This window comes from Melospiza georgiana, chromosome 1, assembly GCF_028018845.1.
Source record: "Melospiza georgiana isolate bMelGeo1 chromosome 1, bMelGeo1.pri, whole genome shotgun sequence".
In the NCBI taxonomy this organism is placed as follows: Eukaryota; Metazoa; Chordata; class Aves; order Passeriformes; family Passerellidae; genus Melospiza; species Melospiza georgiana.
The window spans coordinates 66,219,445-66,242,588 of NC_080430.1; the positions used below are offsets into that span (position 1 = coordinate 66,219,445).

General features: G+C 47.1%; 1 protein-coding gene across 11 annotated transcripts in view; it reads right to left on the bottom strand.

Annotated features, from left to right (window-relative positions):
• Positions 1-23,144, bottom strand: part of ATXN1 (ataxin 1) — a 368,814-nt gene that overhangs the window by 7,548 nt on the left and 338,122 nt on the right. For all 11 annotated transcript variants that reach the window (XM_058027067.1, XM_058027093.1, XM_058027084.1 and 8 more), the window contains one exon: positions 6,290-8,330. In XM_058027067.1, coding sequence (XP_057883050.1) covers positions 6,290-8,170 — 1,881 coding nt within the window. In that variant the 5' untranslated portion in view covers positions 8,171-8,330. The remainder of the gene's footprint in view (positions 1-6,289; positions 8,331-23,144) is intronic.

The window sequence follows — 23,144 nt, forward strand, 5'->3', positions numbered from 1 at the left end:
CCCACAGGCTCGTGTCCTCTGGAGCTCTTCTCAGGCATGGGGGCACAATCCCACTCTGATGGTGTAACCCTAATTTGGTAGGGGAAAAGGGTAGGAGATCACCTGAATACATGTGCTCACCTCATTTCTGAGCCATTCAGCAGCCACAGACTGCACCAGCTGCCTGGAGAGTCTTCCCTCTCCAGGACCACAGACTCACTTAAAAGGAAGATCACAGCAGGCTTGTGAAACCACCTCTCACCCCTGGAATGAGTAACTCTGTCACACCCAGCATGGCTTTGCACCATTAAAAATCCATTTTGACACAGAAGCAGTTTGAGATGCACACTGCACTCCAGAGTTCCAACACATCTGCTCATAATGTTACGTGTGAGCCTTGGGATGGAGTTGCACAGTCTGTGTGTCTCACAGAAGAGGCTGGGCTCTATGGAAGCACAGCCCCCAGCAGCCCTGCCCCTTCCCTGCTAGCAGTGCCACCCCCACAGCTGCTCTCCCTGCAAGCAGGGCCCCTGGTAGTGCCCCTCACACCCCACCAGCTCCACAGCCCTTTTGGGCAACAAGACTTGCTCAGGAATGTCTGACAGCTCAGAGATAGATGCTCCAGAAGCAGGAAACCAATGATTCCCACCGGATGTTGACGGTGCCTCTGACTATGTGCATGCCATGCACTAGCAGCCATAAACTGCTGTTTATGGAGGGTTGATTCTGTTGGAAAAACCTAATTGAGTCTATAAATATATGCTATGCACTTCTGCAACTAGGCCAGTGGATAACACTGCATCCATTATCCTGCCACTCCACCTGCCCAACACAGTAAGCCACTGTACATGGAATTTCAAAAGGAGCAGTTTAGAAGTGTAAGATACTACATCAATTTTTGTCATGCTAAACCTTTTCCAACCAGAACTATTTGCAACAAACCACACACACTGCAGTAGTGGAAAGGGACCTGACCTGAGCCCTGGTTTAAGCTCTGAACTATGGAGAAACTGGGGTGAGGTAACCATGAAAGCCCCAGCCCTTCATGTCACTGGATAGAAACACTCCAGCATGAGGATTTGCAGAAATACTTGCCCAGAGCTTGGGATCCTATTCCACACATATGCATCTCAGTTTATCTGAAGTCTAATCAGGAGAAGTAATGAGTATCCAGAATCTCCCATGGACTTACATGGAAGCTGCTGTCTACACAAGAACTGTAGGCCATCTCCAAGCATGGATCATCTGGTGGACAAAGCTTTCTCCTTTATATTGCTTTTTGTCACATCTTCCTGCTTGCCTGCTCTCTTTTTTTCTTTCCTTTTCTACTTTTCCATCCTGTCAGAAGCTATTTGTATCTATGGGAATCATACTTGGTTGTGTGCATCATCCTCACCAATACACAAGTTCCTTTTGATGTCAACACATTTCCACCACACATTATGCTTTTTTTTTAAATGTAGTATCCAAAACACTTGCCTGAAGAGTTGATCACTGAAACACATACCAGAATTGGTGGTGGTGATCATGAATAACACCAAAGATGGTGGAATGCTAGAATCCCCACGATCTGGTCACACTGTGCATGTACCGCTTTTGATTTGAAATGGGGAAGTTCCCTCATGGATTATGAAGCCCTGTTTGAGCTGTCTGCTTCTGGATTCAGCTAAGGAGGGATTTGAGGCAACCATCCTCTAAAAACAAGTTTAAGAACTTTGAAGTGTGAAAGTTCAGTAAAAACACCCCCACAAAATTTTTTCTGACCACTGCATTAAAAGACAAAACCCTTTATTTTAAAAACTTCCCTCCAACCTCCCAGTATTTGCCACAATTATTATAGGAGAGAAGGAAATTTGGAACTTTTCTACCTACTAGTAAGAGGATAAAGTAAGAAACAAAATATGTTGATTCCTCTCAAAGCATACTGAGACTCCATTGCAAGCTAAGTAAGTTATTATTTCTGTTTGTTAACACTGACTAGTGAAAGGAGCCAAAACTCTTCAGTGCAGCCACTGAAAACTGAAACTTTCTATAATTCTGTAATTTTTATTTCTCAGCCAAACTCAGTAGGCAAGACAGGCTTAAGACAGCTTAAGAAATCCCATCTGGAGCTGGAATACTTATACTAGGGGCTGGAAGATCTGATGCCCAGGAAACCCTTCCCATCACTGAGAAACACAACTTTAGTTTTGGGCCTCACTGCTGCAACCAAAATAACAAGCACGAAAGCAAAAGGTGCCTAATGAAAGTGGTTCATGTGAACAATATTTTAATAAATGTAAATATGCATTTTCCAATAAAGTGTTTTTCTCCATAATGCTATTAAAATGTGATGAAACTAGGAGTGGCAGGTTGGAAACAAAGAGAAGGAAGCAGTTCTGGAAACAATGTGCAATTAAGCAGCAGAGCTCTCCACTGAAGGCCTTGCTTTGGGTGCTGAAAGGCTTCTCGGGCCCAAAAAACAACTGGGTGAATTCACAGAAGAGAAGCCCTCCTCCTCACAGAGAGAAGCCTCTGCAGTGCCCTGCTCCCACACAACCTCCCCTAGTCAGAAACTTCAGCACTTCTACTGTTCCCCCTGCACTCCGATGCCTTCACAAGAGTGGATTTCCTGTGAGAGACTTCTGGGGCTGTAGGCAGCACCTCGTGCCGTGGAACCACTCTCCAGAACAGGCTCTGCCTGGGCACCCCCAGGGCTGCATGTACCCCAGTTCAGTCCCCTGTTCTACGGCAAAGGCAGGCAGGGCTGGAACGGCAGGGGCTGCCTGCTGCTCCCTGCAGTCACGCAATGCCGTCATTTCCCAGGAGAAGCCGCCTCTCCTCCAGCAGACCACAGGCTGCCGCCTTCATCACATGAGCTCTGTCATCTGCTGCACTCCCAGAGCTCAGGAACGTGAGGACAGACCACAGCCACCCATCCCTTGCAGACAAAAGGACTTACTGTCCTGTGACCAGGGGACACAGAGATCACATGAGGGGAAGGCTGGCAGAGATCTCTATCTGCAGCAATGAACTGAGTCAACATCTCTTTCTGTGTCTGTTACGGTGACAAAGATAATGAAAAAGGGAGCTCAAAGAAAAAGTAACCATTTGTGTGTGCATTGAAAGATGTAAGGGAGAAACTGAACTAGATGATGGTCTAAAAACAGATGCACTAAACTAAACTAGTTAGGGCTAATAACTGCATGCTCTAATGGGACTTTCCCATCTCTAGTGGTGTTGATTCCGGTTTGGTTTTGCTGTTTGTTTTTTGTTTTTTTTTAAAGGGAAATTAAGAACTGCATGCTCATCTTTTCCATTTAATCTATACTTTAGAAATTATTAGGAACTGAAGTGTAGCATTTCAGAGAACTTATTTTGCATAGCCTGTGTGCTTTGACCTCAACATCAAGGGAGGTGAATTACTTGCTTCTGTGTTCTCCTGGCAGCAAAAGGATAGACAGGTGATGAAATTCTATAACACATAATTATAATTCTATAATTCTATAATACATAATCATGGTGAAATTCTTATTACAAAAATGATATATGGTATTCCAAAGAGATGTAGATCCATGGGTCTTGTCTTCTAGGCACCTTGAATGCACAGGAGCAGCAGCTGGACTTTATGTTCTGGCCCAGTTGATACTTACTTGACTTGTTAATCCAGAGTTGGGATGCTGTGAAATGGAAACCTAGCATCCCTCCAGGGGTCAAGACAGTTAGTTCATTTATTTCAGTTACTAAGGCCTTCAAGTGTGTTGATTTTCCTCTAGGTTTCCATACCTGGAAGAAGGATGGATTTTCTAGGTGACTGGAGGACTGGAAAAGCAGGGAAGATGACCCCTTTCTGCCCAGGTGCTGTGCTGGGGAGGGCCAGCTGTGGGCTGGCAGTGACACGACACAGGAGTAGCTGCCCTGTTTACATGACAGGGGTATATGCTCAGCTGAAAATAACCTCCTACCTCTGTCCCTCAACTGGTGAGAAAATTAGCTAGTGTTTGCACAGAGCTTGAAAATACAGATTCATCAATATTATAATGACTTCCCAGCGATCCTGAGAGGAGTAAGTAAGTGAGCCAAAGCTAATGATAACAACCCTATTTCTGTATGGCACTTACTCTTTACAAGTTACCCTCCCTTGGTAATACCACTCGAAAAGCTCTCTCCCTGCAGAAGCACGTATGCAAGTGAAAGTCAATTGTAATGAAATACTTTGTGGAGCTGCACTACACACACAGCTCTATCCCCCTGCACTCCAGAGTCAAGAGCTCCATTTCAGCACGGCAGCACTACAGTGCTGGTGCTCAGAGCAGCTCCACAAAGTACTGCTCTTTCAGAGAGAAGACTAAGCCTCTTCACACAGGCAATTTTCTAAGGAGTAATGACTGCTGCACACCTGCAAATAAGGCTGAATGCTTCCAGAGAACCACAGCAGGCTAAGGGTGAGGTCAGAGACTTCAAGCATGTAGAAATGCATGAGCTCTCTCTCTTTCTCTCCCCGCTCCCCAAAGCAAAGGAAAACCAGCAGTAGTGCCTGCTAGGCAGGGACACAGCTGATCTGGGAAGAGACCCAAGTCCTGGAATCTGCAGGAAACCTAAATTAAACTCTCGTTCTAATCATATCTCAACGTGACTCGCCCTCCATTCTGGAAGCATCCCCGGTGGGAAACACAGCTGGGGAGTATTTCGGCTGCGATGATGTCAGCCTGCTCCGGATAGGCTTCTCTGTAAGGTGACACTGCTGGGTGAGACCTGTGTGCCAGGCCCTGGATTTGCAGAGCCTCGGACTTGCTCTCTTTCTGCCAGAGGATGGCACTCCACCCCCTGCAAAAGAGCAGCTCTTCCCAGGACCGCAGTCCCTTGCCTGCCTTGACAGGGCTGTGACCGAGACATGACATAAACGCTATCTGCTCATTTGTACCCCTTCTTCTGTGCAGACACCGATGGCCTGGCTGCAGGCAGAGAAATGTGTGCAAGATGAAAATTGCAGAGTGGAGATTGCTAGTTTTGAAATCTCATTATTCAAGGCACCATGGCAAATTATAGTAACTGGTCCTTATCCAAGGACAGTTCCTCTAACCTGAGATGCACCAAAATACAGTTAAGCAGTGGGGAAAAAAATCGAGTCTCTATACTGGAAGCATGAGAGGCTCGACTTCAATCAGCTGTGCAGATGCAGGCACATGCATGAACAAACCCACACAGGGAATCTGCCTGTTTGACTTGAGAAGGAGGATACGCCACATGTAGTGATTCACCGTGTGTGTACTCTTGAGGAAGGACAGGCCACAGGCTGCTGAGACTGTAAGAAATTTTCTGTGTGATCTTTTCCTCAGTACCATCACTGTTTGCTTTCCTCCTCCAAACCATCAGCCTGAGGTGTGTGCTCAGTTCCTCTCATTCTCCTTCTCTCTCATTCTGCTTCTCCAGTGCGGAGGCTGCAGCATCAGAGCTGCAGATGGTGGAGCTCACAGCACTCACACCAAAACAAAAAGATTTGCAGCAGGATTACCTAAACTGAGTACCTCCAGGAAGCCAAATGCTACACAGTACATCTCAACTTTTCGGCATCAACCAACAGAATCTAAATTGCTCAGAAAATGGATCAAAAACATCAGGATAACGCTTTCAAATCAATATCCACTTGTTCTCAACCTAAAAGCACCTCTGGAAAGTTACAGGTTTTCTTTCTGCTTTGCAAACAGAGAAGCAGAGGTCAGAAGCACAGCCTGCCCAGACACCTAGACAGTTTTTCCTTCCAAATTGCACTTGACCACAGAGTTTACATGAGCCATGCAATGTTAAAACCACCTTCAAGCAAACCTTCAGAAAAACTCTGAAGTGCATTTCAGTAATTTATGTGCATTATGAGAATTATTACCGGACAGCTCCAAGTTTTTAAGCCGTGGAAATTCACTGCCTTGTGCCCAACCTATCTCTTTAGGGTCAGTTTTGATCTGATTCTATCACAACCCTTCTGGTGTGAATTGTAAAAATCACCTATCAAAATGAAAAATGTAACCTTTCATACTCCTTACATTATCTGGTATTTTAATCAAAACCCATGAAAATCACATAAGTCTTCCTGTGAGCTCCCCAGCTATAAAAGAGGCCCATTTGGTATCCAAGAGTCTACATCTATCACCAGTGTGACCTGATGGCTCCTCCCAGCACAGTGAGTGGGACGATTTTTGGTCTACAGTTTGAACCACAGATGGATGAAGAACCAAGCCCAAGTGGATCCAAAGCAGGTGAGCTGTGGTGTGGCCTGGGGGGACAGAGCATGCACCCCGGTCCAACCCCCCAGCCCATCACGCAATGCCATTACCTGTGCTCGATGCTCCCCCACGGCAAACTGTATGACGGCGATGCCCGGGCTATGGCTGTCTTCAATCCTCTCCACAGTGCTGGAGTCTATTTTCAGGTCGTTGCTGATTTCCGCGCTCTGAATGAAGTCTTCTGTTTTCAAGTCCTCCACTTTCTTCAGCTCCCCGTTGGCCAGCTGGATGATCGACCCCTTCATGAAGTAAGGGGGCAGCGTGGGGGGCGCGGCGGCAGGGGAGGCGATGGACTGCACCACGGGCAGGTGGATCTGCGCCTGCACCATGGTGGCCTGGTAGGCAGGCTGGGTGGTGAGGGGCTCCGCGCTGAAGTTCTCGCTCTTGGGGACGGCGGTGGTGACGAACGTGTGAGGCACTGCTGCAAACTGAGGAGACGACGTGACGATCGCGGGCGTGACTCCCGACGGCTCGACGTCCGCGCTGCCGACCGGAATCAGCAGGGACTGTGTGCCCGGGATCACCAGGTGCTGCGGCAGGCTGCCGGGGTAGCCGATGGCTTGCTGCTGGCCGCTCAGGTAGCCGATCACCGGCGGCTGGGTGCCGGTGTAGAAAGCTGTCGCCGGCAGCCCCACGGGGAGCTGCTCGGAGGCGCTGTGGGTGGTCTGAATGACGGTGTGAGGGGACAGCGTGGCCACCGCCTTCACGCCCTCGTGGCCCAGAGCCTGCTGCGGAGACAAGGCATAGGACCGGTGGGTCGGCTTTCCTAAGTGCAAACTTCCCTTGTCGTTGAGGGCTGAAGGAGAGGTCTCACGGTTGGCGGCCTGCTGCACCTCCATGTCCGCCGTGGGCGTGCTGCTGTTGGGGACCACCATGACAGAGGCTCGGACACCTGAGGAATCCCGCACGCCGTACTCGGCGGGGCTCGAGTGGACCACCACGTGCCTGGTCTCATAGTGATGGGGAGCTGGTTTATTGCCTGCTTTGACTAGACCCATGTCGGCAGAAGGCGAAATGCCGTACCTCCGGCTCTTCTCTAACTCGCCGTTCAGTACCTCCTTGGCCTGCATCGCCTGCAGCCGGCTGCTCTCGGGTTTCTTGGGGGCATCCCTGGTGACAAAGTGGCCCCCTGAGTCAGTGTACTGCACCACCACTTGGGAGGAAGGGCCAAGGGTGAGGGTGTGCGGGATCACCGTCTGATGTGGGTGCAGGGGGACTGGGATGGTTGGAGGAGAGACGTTTCTGACAGTGCTCTGGGAAGAGCTGGAAATGTGGACGTACTGGTTCTGCTGGGTGGGCGGAGGAGACCCAGCAGCGATCAGTCCAGGCGTCCTGACCAGGTGCGGCTCAACTTTGTGCCCCTGCTGGCTTAAGCCGCTCATGCTGGCCAGCAAAGTGGAATAAGCCTCCAGCTGGGAGCGCTGGGATGGAGTGGTTGCAACGGCGGTGGCCGCCGCCACGGCGCCGGTCGCGGAATTGGCCGTTGGGGAGATCAGCTGCGAGGGGATGAATCCGGTGTACGATCCGCTGTACTGGGGCCCGACGAACTGGAAGGTGTGCTGCAGGTGAGTGTACTGCACGGGGGAAACGGGGGTCCCTGACTGGGAGAGGGCGGGCGAGTACACCGTGGGAAGAGTGGTAGAGGCCGGAACGGACCTGGGTGCGCTCGGCGGGGAATAGTCCATCCCTGCAGACAGTGACTTGTGCAAACCCTGCTGCAAGCCTGCCTCCACCGAGGAGGTGCCCCCGGGCCGGTGCCGGCCCCCCAGGCAGCCCTGGCCACTGGGTGTGCTGGGGAGCCATGCCAGGTTATCTGCACGGTGGTTTTCGTTTGGCAGGACCGGCTTCACCTCCGAAGGCAGGCTGGTGGCAGGGATTTCTCGCTTCTTAGGTGGCAGGCATTCATTGCTCCGCTCTTGGTTGGATTTCATCTTTCGCCGTCCCCCCTCCACTGTGCTTGCTTCACTGTCTGGCTGGCTCTGATTTCAGTCTGATAAACGGAAAGTCACATTTGATTTCTGCAGGGGATCCAGTGACTTCATGAGGAATCATCTCCCTGTGAGCACGATCCTCCGACAGCTTCTCTGGATTCTGCAACGAAAGGGTGGGCAAGGGAGACCAAAGTCATATCATCAGCAATGAGAAATGAAAACAAATAAGCAGATCTCCTAAATCAGCAAATAGGAAAAAGAGTTCTGGAAAAAAAAAATAAAAATGGTCAGGCATTGCCACTCTCACATCAAGGAGCAGTTGACAGCTAGCTATGCTGTAAATAGAAGAAAAATCCTGGGCATGTCTGCTAATGCATCAGGAAAACATTAAAAAATTTAGACATATCAGAAACAACCTGGCCATCACTTGGCACATTTAGCAGCAGTTATTTATTTCCCAAGGCCCATTCTCCTTTCTCTATGAAAACCCTCCATATCTCTATGGAGCCTGCTTTGTTCTTCCAGATTCTTCTTCCCCTGCAATGATGACACTGCCTTCACCCTAACGTGCCCTAAACCAACGTGGGCACACAGCAGGGATCCCTGAGGAACAAGCACACACAAAATATTGTTAGCAACAAGCCACGGTGAGTGGCGCAGAGGGAAGGTGGTGTGTCACTGCTAAACCCCTGAAACCCAGAGACACCGGCAGGGCGACTTCACGTGACACCTTGCAGGGCTGTGGAGGCAGCAGCTGCCTCCTGTCCCCACTCCACACCACAGCTCATTACAGGGACACGTGTGCTTCATCTCCCAGTCTGGCAATGAAGCTCAGCCACGCGAGCTATTTACAGCAGCAGCCCAGAGCCAGGGATGGATCTGAGCCAGGTTTTTGATGTCTGGTGGGGTTTTTTTGACCCAGTGCTTTGAACTCGCTCTGCTACTGATGCCTCACATTCAGGTATCCAGCCAGGACTCTGCTGGGAGGAACTCCCTGCCACATGCAGGTAGGCCAGAGCCAGGTGCTGGCACCATATCCATATCTGGCAGGATCCAACCCCACTGTTTCTTAGCCCCTGCTGCACCACAGAGGCTGTTGGTACCACACTCAGAGCCACAGTCACAGGTCCATGAGTTTGACGCAGGTGTCCTCAGCCTTGGGGACACCTGCCCAGAAATGCTCAGAAAAGTGTGTTTGAGTTTCCTGATCCAAATCATGAGCCCCCACCACTGTAAAAACTCGCAGTTTCATACTGGGCTGATTTTGCTGTTGGAGAACGTAAGTGACTTTCTCTGCATTACCAATTTCATCCAAAGGCAACAAAGTCTTCCTAACTGTTCTATTACCTGCTAAAGAAAATATTGTAACTGTAACATGTTTCACATTTTCTCTCTTCCTGAAACCTTGCCTTGCCTAATCAACCTTCATGAAAAGTGAAACTTTTCCTCAGCCCCTGTCCAGCCACCACCTGTCATCTGCATTTCTGGCTGTTTTGAAAGTTGTTCAAGAATGGGTGATGAGAAGCCATGCACCTCACATGAGTGGCATCTCAACAAGAAAAGCATGCATTACATGTAAGAAGAATAGAGAGAAAGCATTAAGAGTGGATGTGAAAGAAGATGGAAATAGGATATAGCCCACTTTAAAGGGAATGCTGAGCAGCAGTAATGATACTTGTCTTATGGCAAGTAATATTCCTTTGGGGGATTTCTTTCCCTGCTGCCTCACTTCTAATGAACAATAAGCCTGATGTTTATATGTGTATGAAGTACTTTGAAGACACACTAGACTCAGATTAAACCTGCCTTTAAAAGCACTCTTTACGTTTATGGTCCTCCAAGCTGCTGTAAGCCTGCAGGAAAAGTCCAAATCTTCTAATGGTTTGATACAATCAGTCTTAAGTTAATTACTCCATTCTTTAAATATTGATAAACAGTAATGAAACACCAACAGCAGAGCTGGAGAAGGACGGTATAGCACTGCTTCAGGGTAGATTCCTCGGCTTTGAGGAGATAGGGAGGATGAAAGAACTCAGGGAAGCTTCAGACGTGCAAGGGCCAGTGTCACCCAGGGCGCAGCAGCCCAGGCACTATCCTGACCTGCCCTGCTCTGTCAGCGCCATCACCTCGGCACCGTGGCGAGGGCAGCCAGGAGACAGGGCCCTGCTCGATCAGCACGGGCCTTCCCCCCTCCTAACAGTTGCTCAGCGTGTCTTGGCAACAGCTAAAATTATTATATTACACATGACTTACAGATTTTTCTTTTTAAGTTCGACTAAAAATAAAACTGCCGAGCTCACATTTGCGCAGTCATCCTTGGTTAACTTTAGCTCTCTGTAGCCTTGTGCCCCAGGCAGTCGGCTTGGGTAGGTACGTCAGCAGATCCTGGCCCAGGCAGCTGCCCAGGGGGGACATCCTCAGAATGGGGTGCTCATCCTGCTCCCCCTGCCATGGGGAGCGTGTGCTGGGCTGGGACCATACTCCAATCTCTTCTGGAACATGAGCTGCCAATCCAGAATTTAAATACACTCCCACAGGGAAAAGCTGGGAGCAGAGGCAGAGGGCTGGCTTCTCTGCCTGCAACAGAGCAGAGAGCTTGTACATGGGACTGAATAGGGACAGGCTCTTTTGCTGTGATGGGTAAGCCAGGCTCCCCAAAACCAGTGGTTCCAAAAGTTCGAGGCATCTGGGTTCAGCTTCTCTGCATTGAAAGTAGTACTATGAAGCTCTGTGAAATGGGGTGAAATTTCATTATGCAGGAGCTGAAGCAAAGATTTTATTCTGCTAAATAGCATTGAACCACTGAGGTTTGGGTGGCCTCCAATGTCAAAGCTAACATCCTTCAAAAATACCAAGTACTAACTCTTTTGGGTTGTGCATTTTGGTTTATTTGGTGTAAATTCTTCGGATGGCCGACTTAATCTTTACCGGTAACAAAAGGACTGCCCAAAATCTCCTGGAGAACACAAGAAGAACGAATAAATTTAATGGAGACAAGGGATGAGGTAGCCATAGAGCAGTGAATACTGCCCCACTTTTTCAAGCCCAGGCACTTCACAGTGAGACTTTGAGCTCTTAACAGACACAGGACTGCATTTGTAAAAAATGGAAATATGCAGCATAAAACAGCCTACCTCTACTTCAAGATCTAAAAGTAAAACAGTAACTTTTCAGCATTATTCAAGTTCCAGCAACAATAAAGATAAGACAGGACTGATTTGCTTGGGAAGCAATGAAAGGGAGACAACCTAAACAAGAGTGTCTCAAAGGCAAGAGGTACAAGACCTGGTTAAGCAGTTTTTTGCTGGCTGTCCTAGAAAGATGAATGCTCGCCTTCTGTGGTGCGCCGCAGGGTTTGTTATTTGCATGCTTTTTTTTTTTTTTAATTCAAGACATTTTTCTGACTCTGGAGCTTTCCTTAACTTTAGAGCCGTCAATCATGATTTGTAGATATGCAAATGAGCAGGAAACACCAGGTGATTTTTTGCTCCTGTGTGTGTCACAAGTGCGTGCGTGCGTGCAGGCATGTGTAATTATGGCTGGGAAGGTAAAAGGGACAAAGAGATCAGGGAGAGCAGCTGGACTTTGGTATCTCTGGCAGTGAGTACACATGGAACATTGCTAAACTGTCTGGACAGCCAGTGTCCGCTGGCAGTCTGCCCACACTCAAATTCCTGGAAAGGCTTAAGGCAGAAAAATAATCACTTGGAGGAGTCACCATCTGGGCTTGCTCTGGTCCCAGAGGGATTGCTCACTGGAGCTCGGGATGTGCATTTTCATGCAAAACTCCAGGATCTCTTTGCAAGGCACTTTAAATCTCACTGTGTTTCCCAAAACAAAATTTTTCTACTTATTTAATCTAATAACTTTAAAACACAGGGGAGGATATTGGGTTATAGCTTCAGATGCTGACCTCCTTTATTTATCTGGAGTTCACTGCAGCGAAGGTAAAACCAGCAATGCAAGCATCCAAACACAGCGACACGCTGTGTCTCACCAGCCAGGACTGAGCTTTGGGGCGCAGAGAAATTGGGGTCAGAACCACAGAACACAGCAGCACCTGGCTATGCAAACGGTGGGACTTTCACTGCCTTGAGAAATCAAGCACTTTCTCTGTCCCATGGTGCAGCTAACATGCTTTTTTGGGTCTCTAAACCTCCTTCAAAAATCTGGTCCCTCCATCTTCCTCTGGCGCCCGACCTTTCTGCAGTTGCCAGCAAGCTCACACCATCATGTGCCAGCAGCAGGAAGGACTGGTGCAAGAGGCAAACGCCCAAGGGGGGGGGCAGTCGTCAGCTTCCAACTTCGGGGGTATTCAATTAAGCCAGTCACTTATTGTCAAAAGGCTCCTTTGATGGCAAATCCTAAAATCACACAGAGTACTATGCCCTTTCAACTTCCACTTTCCAGCCTCAGGTACGAGCGGCAAACTCTCACATTTTTCCGTGAGATATATCTAGTGCACATTTACGCACCACAAAACCTGTGTCTCTGCTCACCAGACGCCGTTGCCGTGCCCGGCACGCAGCTGCTAAGGCAGCATTGGCGGAGCGGAGCCCGATCCGCGGCCCTCTGTGCCTCGGTGTTACCGGGCAGATGCCGCGGCGCAGCCCGATGCTCCCGCCCCAAACCACCCGCCCGTCCTATCACGAGTGAGTGATTGCGGCAGCGCTGGAAAGGAGTGACAGGGGGAGGCACTTCGTCCCACCTCTCCCCTCCCCTCCAAGGAGGCTGGCATCTTGCAGGATCGGGTTGAGAGAGAGGAAAAGCCAGACACGCTGCAGAGGGCTCCGCAGCTGCATTGTGCCTCTCAGATCCGCACGCCAGCTTTCTCCCCGCCCCGCTCTACAGCCTGCCCGCTGCCAGCTACATATTCATGGTTGTAGCTGCTACAGATTCCATCAGCCCTGCCATGTGCAGTTCAGCGCAGGCCAACAATAGCTATAGGAGTTTATTGTCCAACCCGACCAATTTCACAGCTCCCTGGCAGAATTCCCGGGAGAGCCAACTGCAGAGATCCATTAATAAGGAACATGAAAACCTCTAATAAAATTTGAAATTCTCCTCCCAAAATGAAAGGATTCTTGATCAACACTGCTTCCACAAGACAGACTGTGCAGTGCAGTGTTAGTTCTTATTATACTTCTGGGAATCTGCCACAGCAAATTGCTACAGGTTTCAGCACAGTGAGCAGCGGTTCTGCACGTCCTTCCTCTCCCCTGGCACATCAGACAGACTCCACACAAGACAAAAAGCAAGTGATATCAGCAAACCCCAGGGAGCACATCACCAGATGTGAGATGCCCAAAGACTCAACATTCCCATGAGGTATGTAGGTACCAGAGTTGAGAGAGGAAGGTTTAGGAGGAAAAAACAATGTAAGACATATTCTCAAAAGGACAGACAGATGATGGAGTTCCTGGACAGCCATTCACAAGCACAGGTGATAAAACTGATTATTAGACAGCTACTCCACTGGTTAACTGTCTTTTCCAACTGTTTTTTCTACTTGCCCTGAGTTCTGAGGATGAGAGATGTGCATGTCCTAAGTAGGGCACTTGCCTCCTGAGCTACTATGGTTAGACTGTGCTTAGTTAATAACACATTGTTATTATGCCTGATAGGTGCTGGTGAGCTGCACAGGAACATGATGCTAAAATTATCTTTGGTTTTAGTTAAGCTAACTGCTGAATGAAGAGTTGGAATTGACTTTCAGAAGTTTTCAGGTTTCTGCCATCAGATCATCTGGGTGCCATCCCTTCATTCTGCAGCAGGAGAGATGCCCTTATTTTCAGCATCTGCAGAAGTCACTCCATGCCCTGGGTGTGCAGCAGACCTTCCTGTCCTTTCTGTGCACACACACAGCAGTGCAGCTACACGTAAGCCTTGCAGGACTGTGAGTACTCTGGGTGATTTAAATGGATTCACAGCTGCCGACATCCTTAGTTTATACAGAAAAAAGCTTTCAGCAAAGGTGATCCCTCCTCTTCCAGCATGCTCTGCAGAGAGGTGGTACGAGAGCACACAGTACAATATGCCAGGGAGGCTGGAAGCAAGGAAGCATTTCCTCCAGGAGCCACAAACTCTCCCCATGTCAGGGCTGACACTGGAGGGCTGTGTTGGCCATCCTGCCACCCTCCCAGCCCACCCCACAGCAGCACCCTTGCTCCCTGGCACAGAAACCTCCCTCCTTGCTATGCCAAACCTGGGCTCTCAGATGTCAGGAGTCAGGCCCAGCTTCTCGCTTCTGAAACACACAATACTAGTTCACAAATAAAAGATTTATTAAAATTATAAAGGTGAAGGGTATTATTATTATTATTATTATTATTATTATTATTATTACTTCTTTTAACTTGCCCCTCTGCTGTGTGAGGCCTTCTTTCAGGATTAAGGTCTCTAGCTTTTTCCTGCAGCCCACAAACTTACTAGTTTGGCTAAAAGTGGAATTTCCCTTCTCATCATTTGACACCAGGAAACGGAATTTTGTGAAATAGCATGAGATATCCACAAATAAAAATGTATGAGCTGACAGTGCTGATTACAGTGAAGATTTTTCTGAGGCTGAAATGCTGGATTCCACAGTGTTCTGCCTCTGTGGGGGAAAGGAAAGGGTGTAACTGCTAAGTGAGGGTCTGAGCCTGGAGCAAAGCCATTTGAGTGTGCACAGCTTGATGCGCAGCTTTGTCTCTCAGCTGCACAACAGAAAGTGCACCTCAGCTGACCCTACGAGAAGCAGCTCCATCTGCAGCCACAAAGGAAGGTTCTGGGGCTGCTCAGGCCTGGGGTCTCAGCTCAGGCTGACTGCCAGCTGCATAGTCCCACATGGCTGGAGCTCACTCCAGCAGCTTGATGATTTACCACCAGGCCGCACTGAAGCCTTTGCAGCCTGACAGAGGCCTGCCAAAGCCCTCCAAAGCCCTGCTCCCCGAGTCAGCTGTGCCAGGACATGAGGACCACCAAACCAAGATGCTCAGGAAGTCAGCATTCCACAGCACACATACCCAGAGTCTGTGGTGGCAGCATGGAAGCCATGGAGCCAACTCACATAAATTAAAGTGCTCTTTCAACCCCACCAACACCAGGATGGAAAGGGGGATCCCACCTTTGCAACTCCACAAGTGGCCAGCGCAGCATCCAGTCTTTTATCTCCTGCCTTGCAGTGACTGCTGCCAGAGCAGGACATCTGACAGTGCTCAGTGACACCCTCTACTCTCACACCCATCCCCTAGAGGTGCTTCTGCAGCTTAAGTGAGTGAATAGAGTTCATTTATAAACAAGGCTAATACAGAAATTACTTTGTTGATGTTTTTCATTTATCTAAAATGTGCCTACAATGTGGCTACAATGGGAGCTGCCTACACAATTTTCCATTGAAAATTTCAAATGAGTGACTCTAAACGTAGCAACACCCACTCGCCACTCATTTTAACTTGTGACAGAAACTGTCATGCCTGTATGAACACATTTGTACTGCAGATATGTCACACAGGTCTCCTTCCATGTGTCTGAAAATGCTCGCTAACATTCTCTCCATCTTCTGCAAAACAAATTAAGAGAGACGCCCGGCTTCGCTGCCAGGAGACTTGAATAAGACCCCCACGAAAAATTACAGAAACCGGGGGCGTTTCACCCCTTTGAAGATCCAGCCAGGAACACCAGCAAGCAGCAGCCAACTCAGAGCAGCCATTTTGCAGATAAGCACAGGCACTCACGGGGAGGAGTGTGCCTTTAAGCCTGGCTGATAAGGGGACAGTGTGAGAGCACGGCTTTAGGGGAGGATTTGGAAAGGTCATCTGCCTGCTCAGTGCTTTTCCTTGGAAGTCCTCCCTGCAGACTGCTTCTCTGGTAGATTCCACATGCCAGCAAATTAGACTATAATTAGTCCTTCTGTAAAGTGTGAAACATGAACTGATGTTAAATTCCCCTTGAAATGGATTCCAACACCTTGCCTTCTCTCAGACTTCATTCAGTAAAGCTTGAACTTGAAGCCATTTTGCACCAGCCCTTGCTCATTGCCTCAGTGTACTCTTGGTGCCCTCCCAAATCAGGATGACTGACCATCACTACTGAACAAACAGAAAAGACAGCAGCTCGTGCTGGTCTCAAGGTACACAGCACATATCCCAGTAGTGCAGACAGAGAATGAGTTAAACATCCCCCTCAGACACTCTTTTTTCCTCTAACTCTTTATTTTTTTTCTTCTTCACTCCAGTCAGCTACATTTAGGTATGGCCTGCAGCACCACCCACTCATCCTGCACAGACCCTCACACTGACCACCTCAGCACTGACATCTCAGGCAGTGTCATAGGGGTCAGTGCATGCAGGAATACACGCGAGCAAGAAAGCCAGATCAACTCTCCTGCACTTTCTCTCTCTCTGAAATGCCTCCCCAGGCCTTGCAGCCCACAAAACCAAGTGACTAGTTACTCTCCCTGACTCAGTGAGTAGGGAGCCTCCCTCCTGCTTAATGGGGAGCAAGCAGATAAAATGGGCACAGAGCCCAAATCCATCACCAGTGTCACTTGACTGAGGCCAGCATGGCAAGGGTGAGATCGCCCCAACTGTTCTGATTAGGCAACACAGAAAATAATCAAAAGAAAATGAAATAATGCAGGATTATACAAACATAGCAGGTTCCACGGTCACAAGCTTCAGCTGCAATTAAAAAACCCACCCGTTCCAACTAAGAATGCAAATCATCATCGTTGCTCTCAAGCAGGGAACATTGACAAATGAAGGCGGTGTGCTAACAGGCAGTGCCAGTACTCTTAATTTAAGTATGTGAGAAACAAAGGTATGTATCATCCAGGGCTGCCAGAAAGAAGTTGCCTTAAACAACAATCAAAAAGAACTCTGAGGACTTAAAAATTGGGGGTTTTTAAACAAAAAAAAAACAGATACAAGGAAACCTTTCACTCTATTTTTCCCAGACAGGTGAAGAAAGAACAAGAAAACAAAAAAATCACACAGCTCCCATCAAGGTTATTTATATACAAGTTTTGAACTCAGGAACTAAAAATATTCCTGGGATGAACCTGTGAGTCCAGTGAATCACAGCTTGGAAACCTGAATGGATCTTTTGTAAGAGTCACTGAGCCACGAGCATGCTTTCTCACCGCTGCGATCACTGCTGTGAAAGCGCCTTACCCATGTGCCCCTGGAAATCCACGGCGCAAGACAAGTGACTCCCGGCACCAGTGAAATGGACAAGAGGATGACTAGCTACCTGCAGCTGGGTTCAATCCCAGAGCCGAGTAATTATTGCAGCCCTCTCCTGTGGCTCATATGGAGCGCAGCATGGAGCTATAAAGCGTTATGCAAGTCTAATGTGCTGCCAGATCTCTTCGAGCAGGCAGCAGCCAAGTCGCTCCCTCCCACCATTGGCTCAGCTTCATTAACTTAATCAGGTATTCATTCATTCATTCACTCACTCATTCAAAAAAAAAAAAAAAAAATTACTCTAAAGCTGGCAAATAGCCAGTGCCATGCATGCATGGAGCATGCTCACATCAGCCACTGGGGCTGGAAGAAGAAGGATAATCTAACATTCCTCAAGCTCTGAACAGGGCTTTAGCTTTGCACGCAGCTCAGGCACAAACACATCTTTGCCACGGCCTCCCCAAGAGCACAGAGGGCTTGGGAGCTGTGCTGAGGTCAGACGCTGGCGCTGGAGACCACAGAATCGAGAGCAGCCCTGTAAGTCAGTGCAGCCAGCAGGAAGCTGAGTAGAGAACTTCCCCAGAGCAATGACTAATTAAGCAATTTGATTATTTAGGGGGGAAAAAAAGGAATTGTGGCAGGATCGACACAACTCATTTTGCTGCAAGGCTGCTCCCCCCCCACCCTTTCTTCTGCACTTACCACATACGTTGCACAGCTTAGTCCAGACAGAAGGGACTAAAGCAGAACGGAAATAGGGTTTGCAAAAAAAAAACCAAAACAGAAAAAAGAAGGGAAGCGTCACTCAGCTAATGTTAAAAGCAATTGGTAATGGAAGTCTGTTTGATCCCCATATTTATAAATGTAAGACTTCCTACAGGCATGCAGCATTCAAGCATTGAATACAGCCCCCTTCCTTGCACTTATTTTTCTTACTCTTTGCATGTAAGTCTGCAAAGAATGTTGTTACTTCCCTCTAGCTGTCACCAGAATGACTTTCACTGCATTTTTTTTCCCAGCACACTACAAGAAAGCTGCTTCATAACTACTGCAAAAAGCAGGCTTTGAGAGTCAGCTCTGACTTTACCGGGAAGAGCTTCACGCAAGGAGCCAGGCTGGACACTAAGGAAAGGGGAAAGGTGTTACATTTGTCTCAGTGGAAGCTGAGCAACAGCATGGAAGCAGTGAGCATCTCTCCCCCCTTACCTCATTCTGCCCTGTGTGAAAAAAATACCAGATGGCAGATTACTCTGAGCAAGTCCATAAAAGTAACTTGGAAATATAAAGCACTTTGGACTTTTTCAAAATAGTGTTTATGGTTATATAATGAAAACAATATATCCTGGTGTAAATCTTCAGCCACAGACCTGGCTGACATGGCTCAAGAGTATCTACACTTCCCACCTTCCCCCAGTGATGTAAATCAGATGTTATAACCCTCCACGCTCTCTTATCACGGAGAGCACAAATATTTTCTGCAGGAACTTCAAGTGCCTCTTCTGTAGATGGCCTAAAAGTCACTATTTCTCTTTAGATAAAAAAACAAAACCACCAAATCTGAAACCTTCTGTGGCCACCACCACAAGCCACGACACAAATGGCAAATTAGACAAAGACTTTCAAGAAGGGTTATTAACGTAAGGCCAACACTTAGCTAAAGGTCTGTAGTTCAGATGCACTTAGCAAAAGCATTTAAAAGACCCCAAACCAGAACCTGTTACTCTGATCCTGACTCCACTCCTGACCATAGCACAGGAGCCCATGATTAACTCGAGAATCCTTTCCTGAAGCTCTCTGTAGGTGGGTGGTGCTGAAGAGCACCCAAGTAACTAGCAGACAAGCAAACACACAGCTTCTGAGGAGAAAGCTGTTGACATGTCCAAGGGCTACAAGTGAGACTTACACATTGCAGCTCACTAGCAAGTGAGCAGTGAGGTATGGCTGAACATCACTTCTTTGCTACATGACACACCATGGATTTGCTGACTGTAAGAGAAAAACTACTCAGCATGCTTTTACTGCACTAATAGAATTAAAAAGGAGAAAGAAATGCAAAGGTGTCTGAAGACAAGCTGCTTCTTAGTCCTTGGCCTCCTGCACTCCAGAGTGTGTAGGACACCAGTCAAGCAGTCTCGAAGTACTCTACACCGAAGTCAGCCTCCTTCACTGGAAGTTCAGTCTTGGCTAAGGGCCTGTCAATTATCTAAGCCCTTAAGCACTGTGGCTCTGTTATTACCTTTGCCCCCATCTCTCATCCTTCTCCAAATGGAGTCCAAAGCTTGGAGGCTCCTTCTTTTCACTTCACCTCCCTTCTCTTGCAGCCCTGACACAATTTAAGACACATTCAAGACACAGTACAAACTTCCTCCTCTGCCCAGGTATAACTTTCCCTGACCTGCTTGAGCAGCTGCTCAAGCCTTCTTCACTGCAGTCACCTCCTTTCCTGGCATCAGGGCATCAAATCCCCGGAAATTCCTCTTCCTGAGCCTCTCCTCCATGCATCAAGTTCCATACATGGGAGTGCCCAGCAAGGTGTGATTTCTGACACCAGAAGTAGTTACCCAGTTTTAAAGCAGGCTATCAGAAGAAGGTCAAGAACATAAAGGAGCAGGAGAAGAAAACTAGCCTGGGAATGCTGAGAATTTTATCCCAAATGATCCAAACTTTGCAGAAGTTGTAGTTTGGTCTAGATAAATAAAAGGGATGTGGTTGGAGCAATTCGGGTTCTTTATATGAATAATTTCACTGCTCCCTCTGAAAGAATCATTAGAAGAGTGTAAGATTTCATGATTCAAGATATGAGAATGAGAAGGCAATATTTCAGCACTGTGAAATGAGGCTTGCGTGTCTAACCACACTACCAGCTCAGAGTTCACTTCTCACAAGTGTCAAGTATATTTTCCATTCTGTACTTCTGCAAGCCCTAGTTCTGTCTGTTGTCATCACTCATGGGGATTTACCTAATCCCTGAAACGGCAGAAAAACATCATCTTTTTTGCTGGAGAAACAGAATCATGTCTCAAGCACACTGAAAAATTCAAATTGTCTGTATCATTTATTGTAGCTCCATTCATCCACCCTGTTGACAGTATAAATACAAATGATGCCCTTAACAAAATGCTGAACTGCAGTCCAATGTATTAGTGGTATTTCTTAGAGATTTCCACTCACTTTTGCTGTTTCTCTGCTCACATTCTTCACACTTCAGCATACTCAAGCAGCTGCCTGTTTATACAAAGCCTGAAAGAGAAATGTTGATTCCCTTCTTCATCAAAGCTGGTGACTTTAGCTCTATCCACTGGTCTGAACTAGAAAGTGGGGCAAAGGCAATCAAAAGTTAGCGGTTCATTTGAAGTCTATTATCTTGCAACTCAGCTACAGAGAGAGACTCCGCAACTTTCTAAGCACAGAAATTCATCCTTCTAAAGATTTATTTTAAACACTAGTGAGCTGCTATGTTGACCTTTAAAATTCATGATATCACATTATACATGGCTGGTACAACTTGCTGTGCAGCTCCGTTCATACACAAGTAAATGAGAGTTCCAGATTTTTTTTTGGCACTCCTTGGACTCATGCCAGCAAATCCAGCTCAGAACTGTGTGTCCTCTGCTGACAGAGCTCTCCTACCAACTACAGCCTTTTGCACAGGGCCCAGCAAACATGTGTTAGCCCTTTTGTGGCAACAGACTCGTCCCCCCGAGGTTTGCCAAGGAGCTTCAATGGGTATCACCCACAGGGCTCTGAAGTACCACCCCTGGCTGGGGCTAAGGCAAGACCTTGTATGAAAACTTCTTCTCTATCCAAGGATACCTTGCTAATGACCAGATTTCAGTTTCCACATCAGTTAAGGACCTCTCAGAAGTACTCCAACTAAATTAGGGGAAGGATTCAGCCTGAGATCTGAGTGCTCAAAACCTTTGTGAATTCTTCTTCAAGCCAGAATTTAAGTACTGCTCTCCCAGAGAAGAAAATAGTTAAAACAGGCTCAGATCCTCCCATTGCAAAACAGAACCCAATGGGGAAACTTTCTTGGGAGAGGACAGCTCCTGGGGGAGTCCCTTGCAGAGCACTGCCTTATCTCACCAAGACACTCACTCCAGCCAGGACAAACAAGGAATGCTGACATGACAGTCAGGCTGGTCTGATAATGGAGGCACCCGGTGTCTGCCTTGAGAGTTTGAGAAGCAATAGCTGTGTGTAGATGGGATGCATCCCATTGCTCCATAGCATCCCCTGCAGCCTCAAAAGCGTTATTCACCATCTCCATTCCTACAGCAAAAAGGAAGACTGAGGTTTTCCTGGTTTTATTTAAGCCCATTTAGTTATGGACCAAGTGATTCTCCAGCTTCTGAGCTGCTTACCACTTTCTCTCTCTGCCTACTGTTTCTTCTAAATGTGTAATGATTTTACATCTGTTAATCTGGTTTGGTTTGTTCTTCATACTGTTAGTGACTTGCAGACTCTTCATGGTAAATATGAAATAAAATGCTGTTTCTTCTGTCTTTTGTTCTTGTGCTTATGGATGAATGACATATTTTCTAAGAAACATGAAATAACTACTGCAATGAGTGATAGATAACCACTTTGGTAGAATAGACAAGTTCTAAAAATATGGAATGATCATGAGATCATACAACCAGGATGACTAAAACAACAACATAATTGGTCAGAATTTATTCAGCTCCTAAGGAAAAAAACTTGACAACACTCTGCTGTAAGGTTAGTGAAACTAAAACTGAAATAAAGTACACAAGTCACTGTTGCCCTTTGGCTAAAATTAAGTAAGAACTAATGGTGTCTAATAAAAAAGGCAGGAATTTTTCAAGGAAAAATTACATTAGGAAATGTTTGTTTTCAAACCTGAATCTGTTGGAGGCAAAAACGTTTGAATACATTGACAGCTGGAAAAAATTGCTGGAACTTCTTTGTAAATATTTTCCCAGTAATAAAAAAAATTAAAACCTATTTGCTGGTTTCAAAACTAAATGTTTTAAACACTTAATAAAGGTGTAATTAAAAAATGCAATAACTACAACAGAAATTTAGTTTAAAATGAAACCACCCTCTAGCTTGAATACAGGACTATAGGCTTTGCTGTACTGTTTTGTAAAACATGTTCACCTATTACCTCATTTTCACTTTATCTCAGCTTTTTAAGTTTTCCTCCCATTAGATCAAGAAATGTTTTTCTGAGATCGTGGAAATTCTCATGGGCTGAAATACCATTTCCTCTTATCTCTGATTTCTAATTAGATTTAAATATTTCCAGCAAGGGCAAGACCTACCCAAGTATTTTGAAGCATATATATATATATGTATATGAAAATTCACACTGTTGCTCTTGCCTGGCAAAACTCATGAGCTACACTGGAAAAGGAGTCTTTCTTCTTCTGTGACAGCATCATTCAGCTCGCCTCCCAAAGGTTCAATTCTGCCTGCAAAATCTTTCCTTTCAGTTCAAATTGCTGCCAAAACAGCACAGTATTCTCTGTGATGTACAGCCAGGTTGAGCTGACAGCTACCACACTGGATTAATGAGAGGGAAAAGAAGAAAGAGAGGGAAGGGCTCTGCTAGCCTGTCTGGTAAATTGGGGTTGAAGGAGCTGCAGCATCTCAGAAGCTGCTCCATTCCATTCAGTGGGGAAGGAAGGAGAGGGGAGATGTCTCTTACCCATGTGCTGCCTCAGCTGCTGAGGAAAGCTGCCTGCATGACTAACACAAGGGGCACCACAGAAGGAGTTTATGATAATCTCTAAATAATAATCTTATAATAGTGGGGGATAATAATCTCCCATGGGTGGCATTGC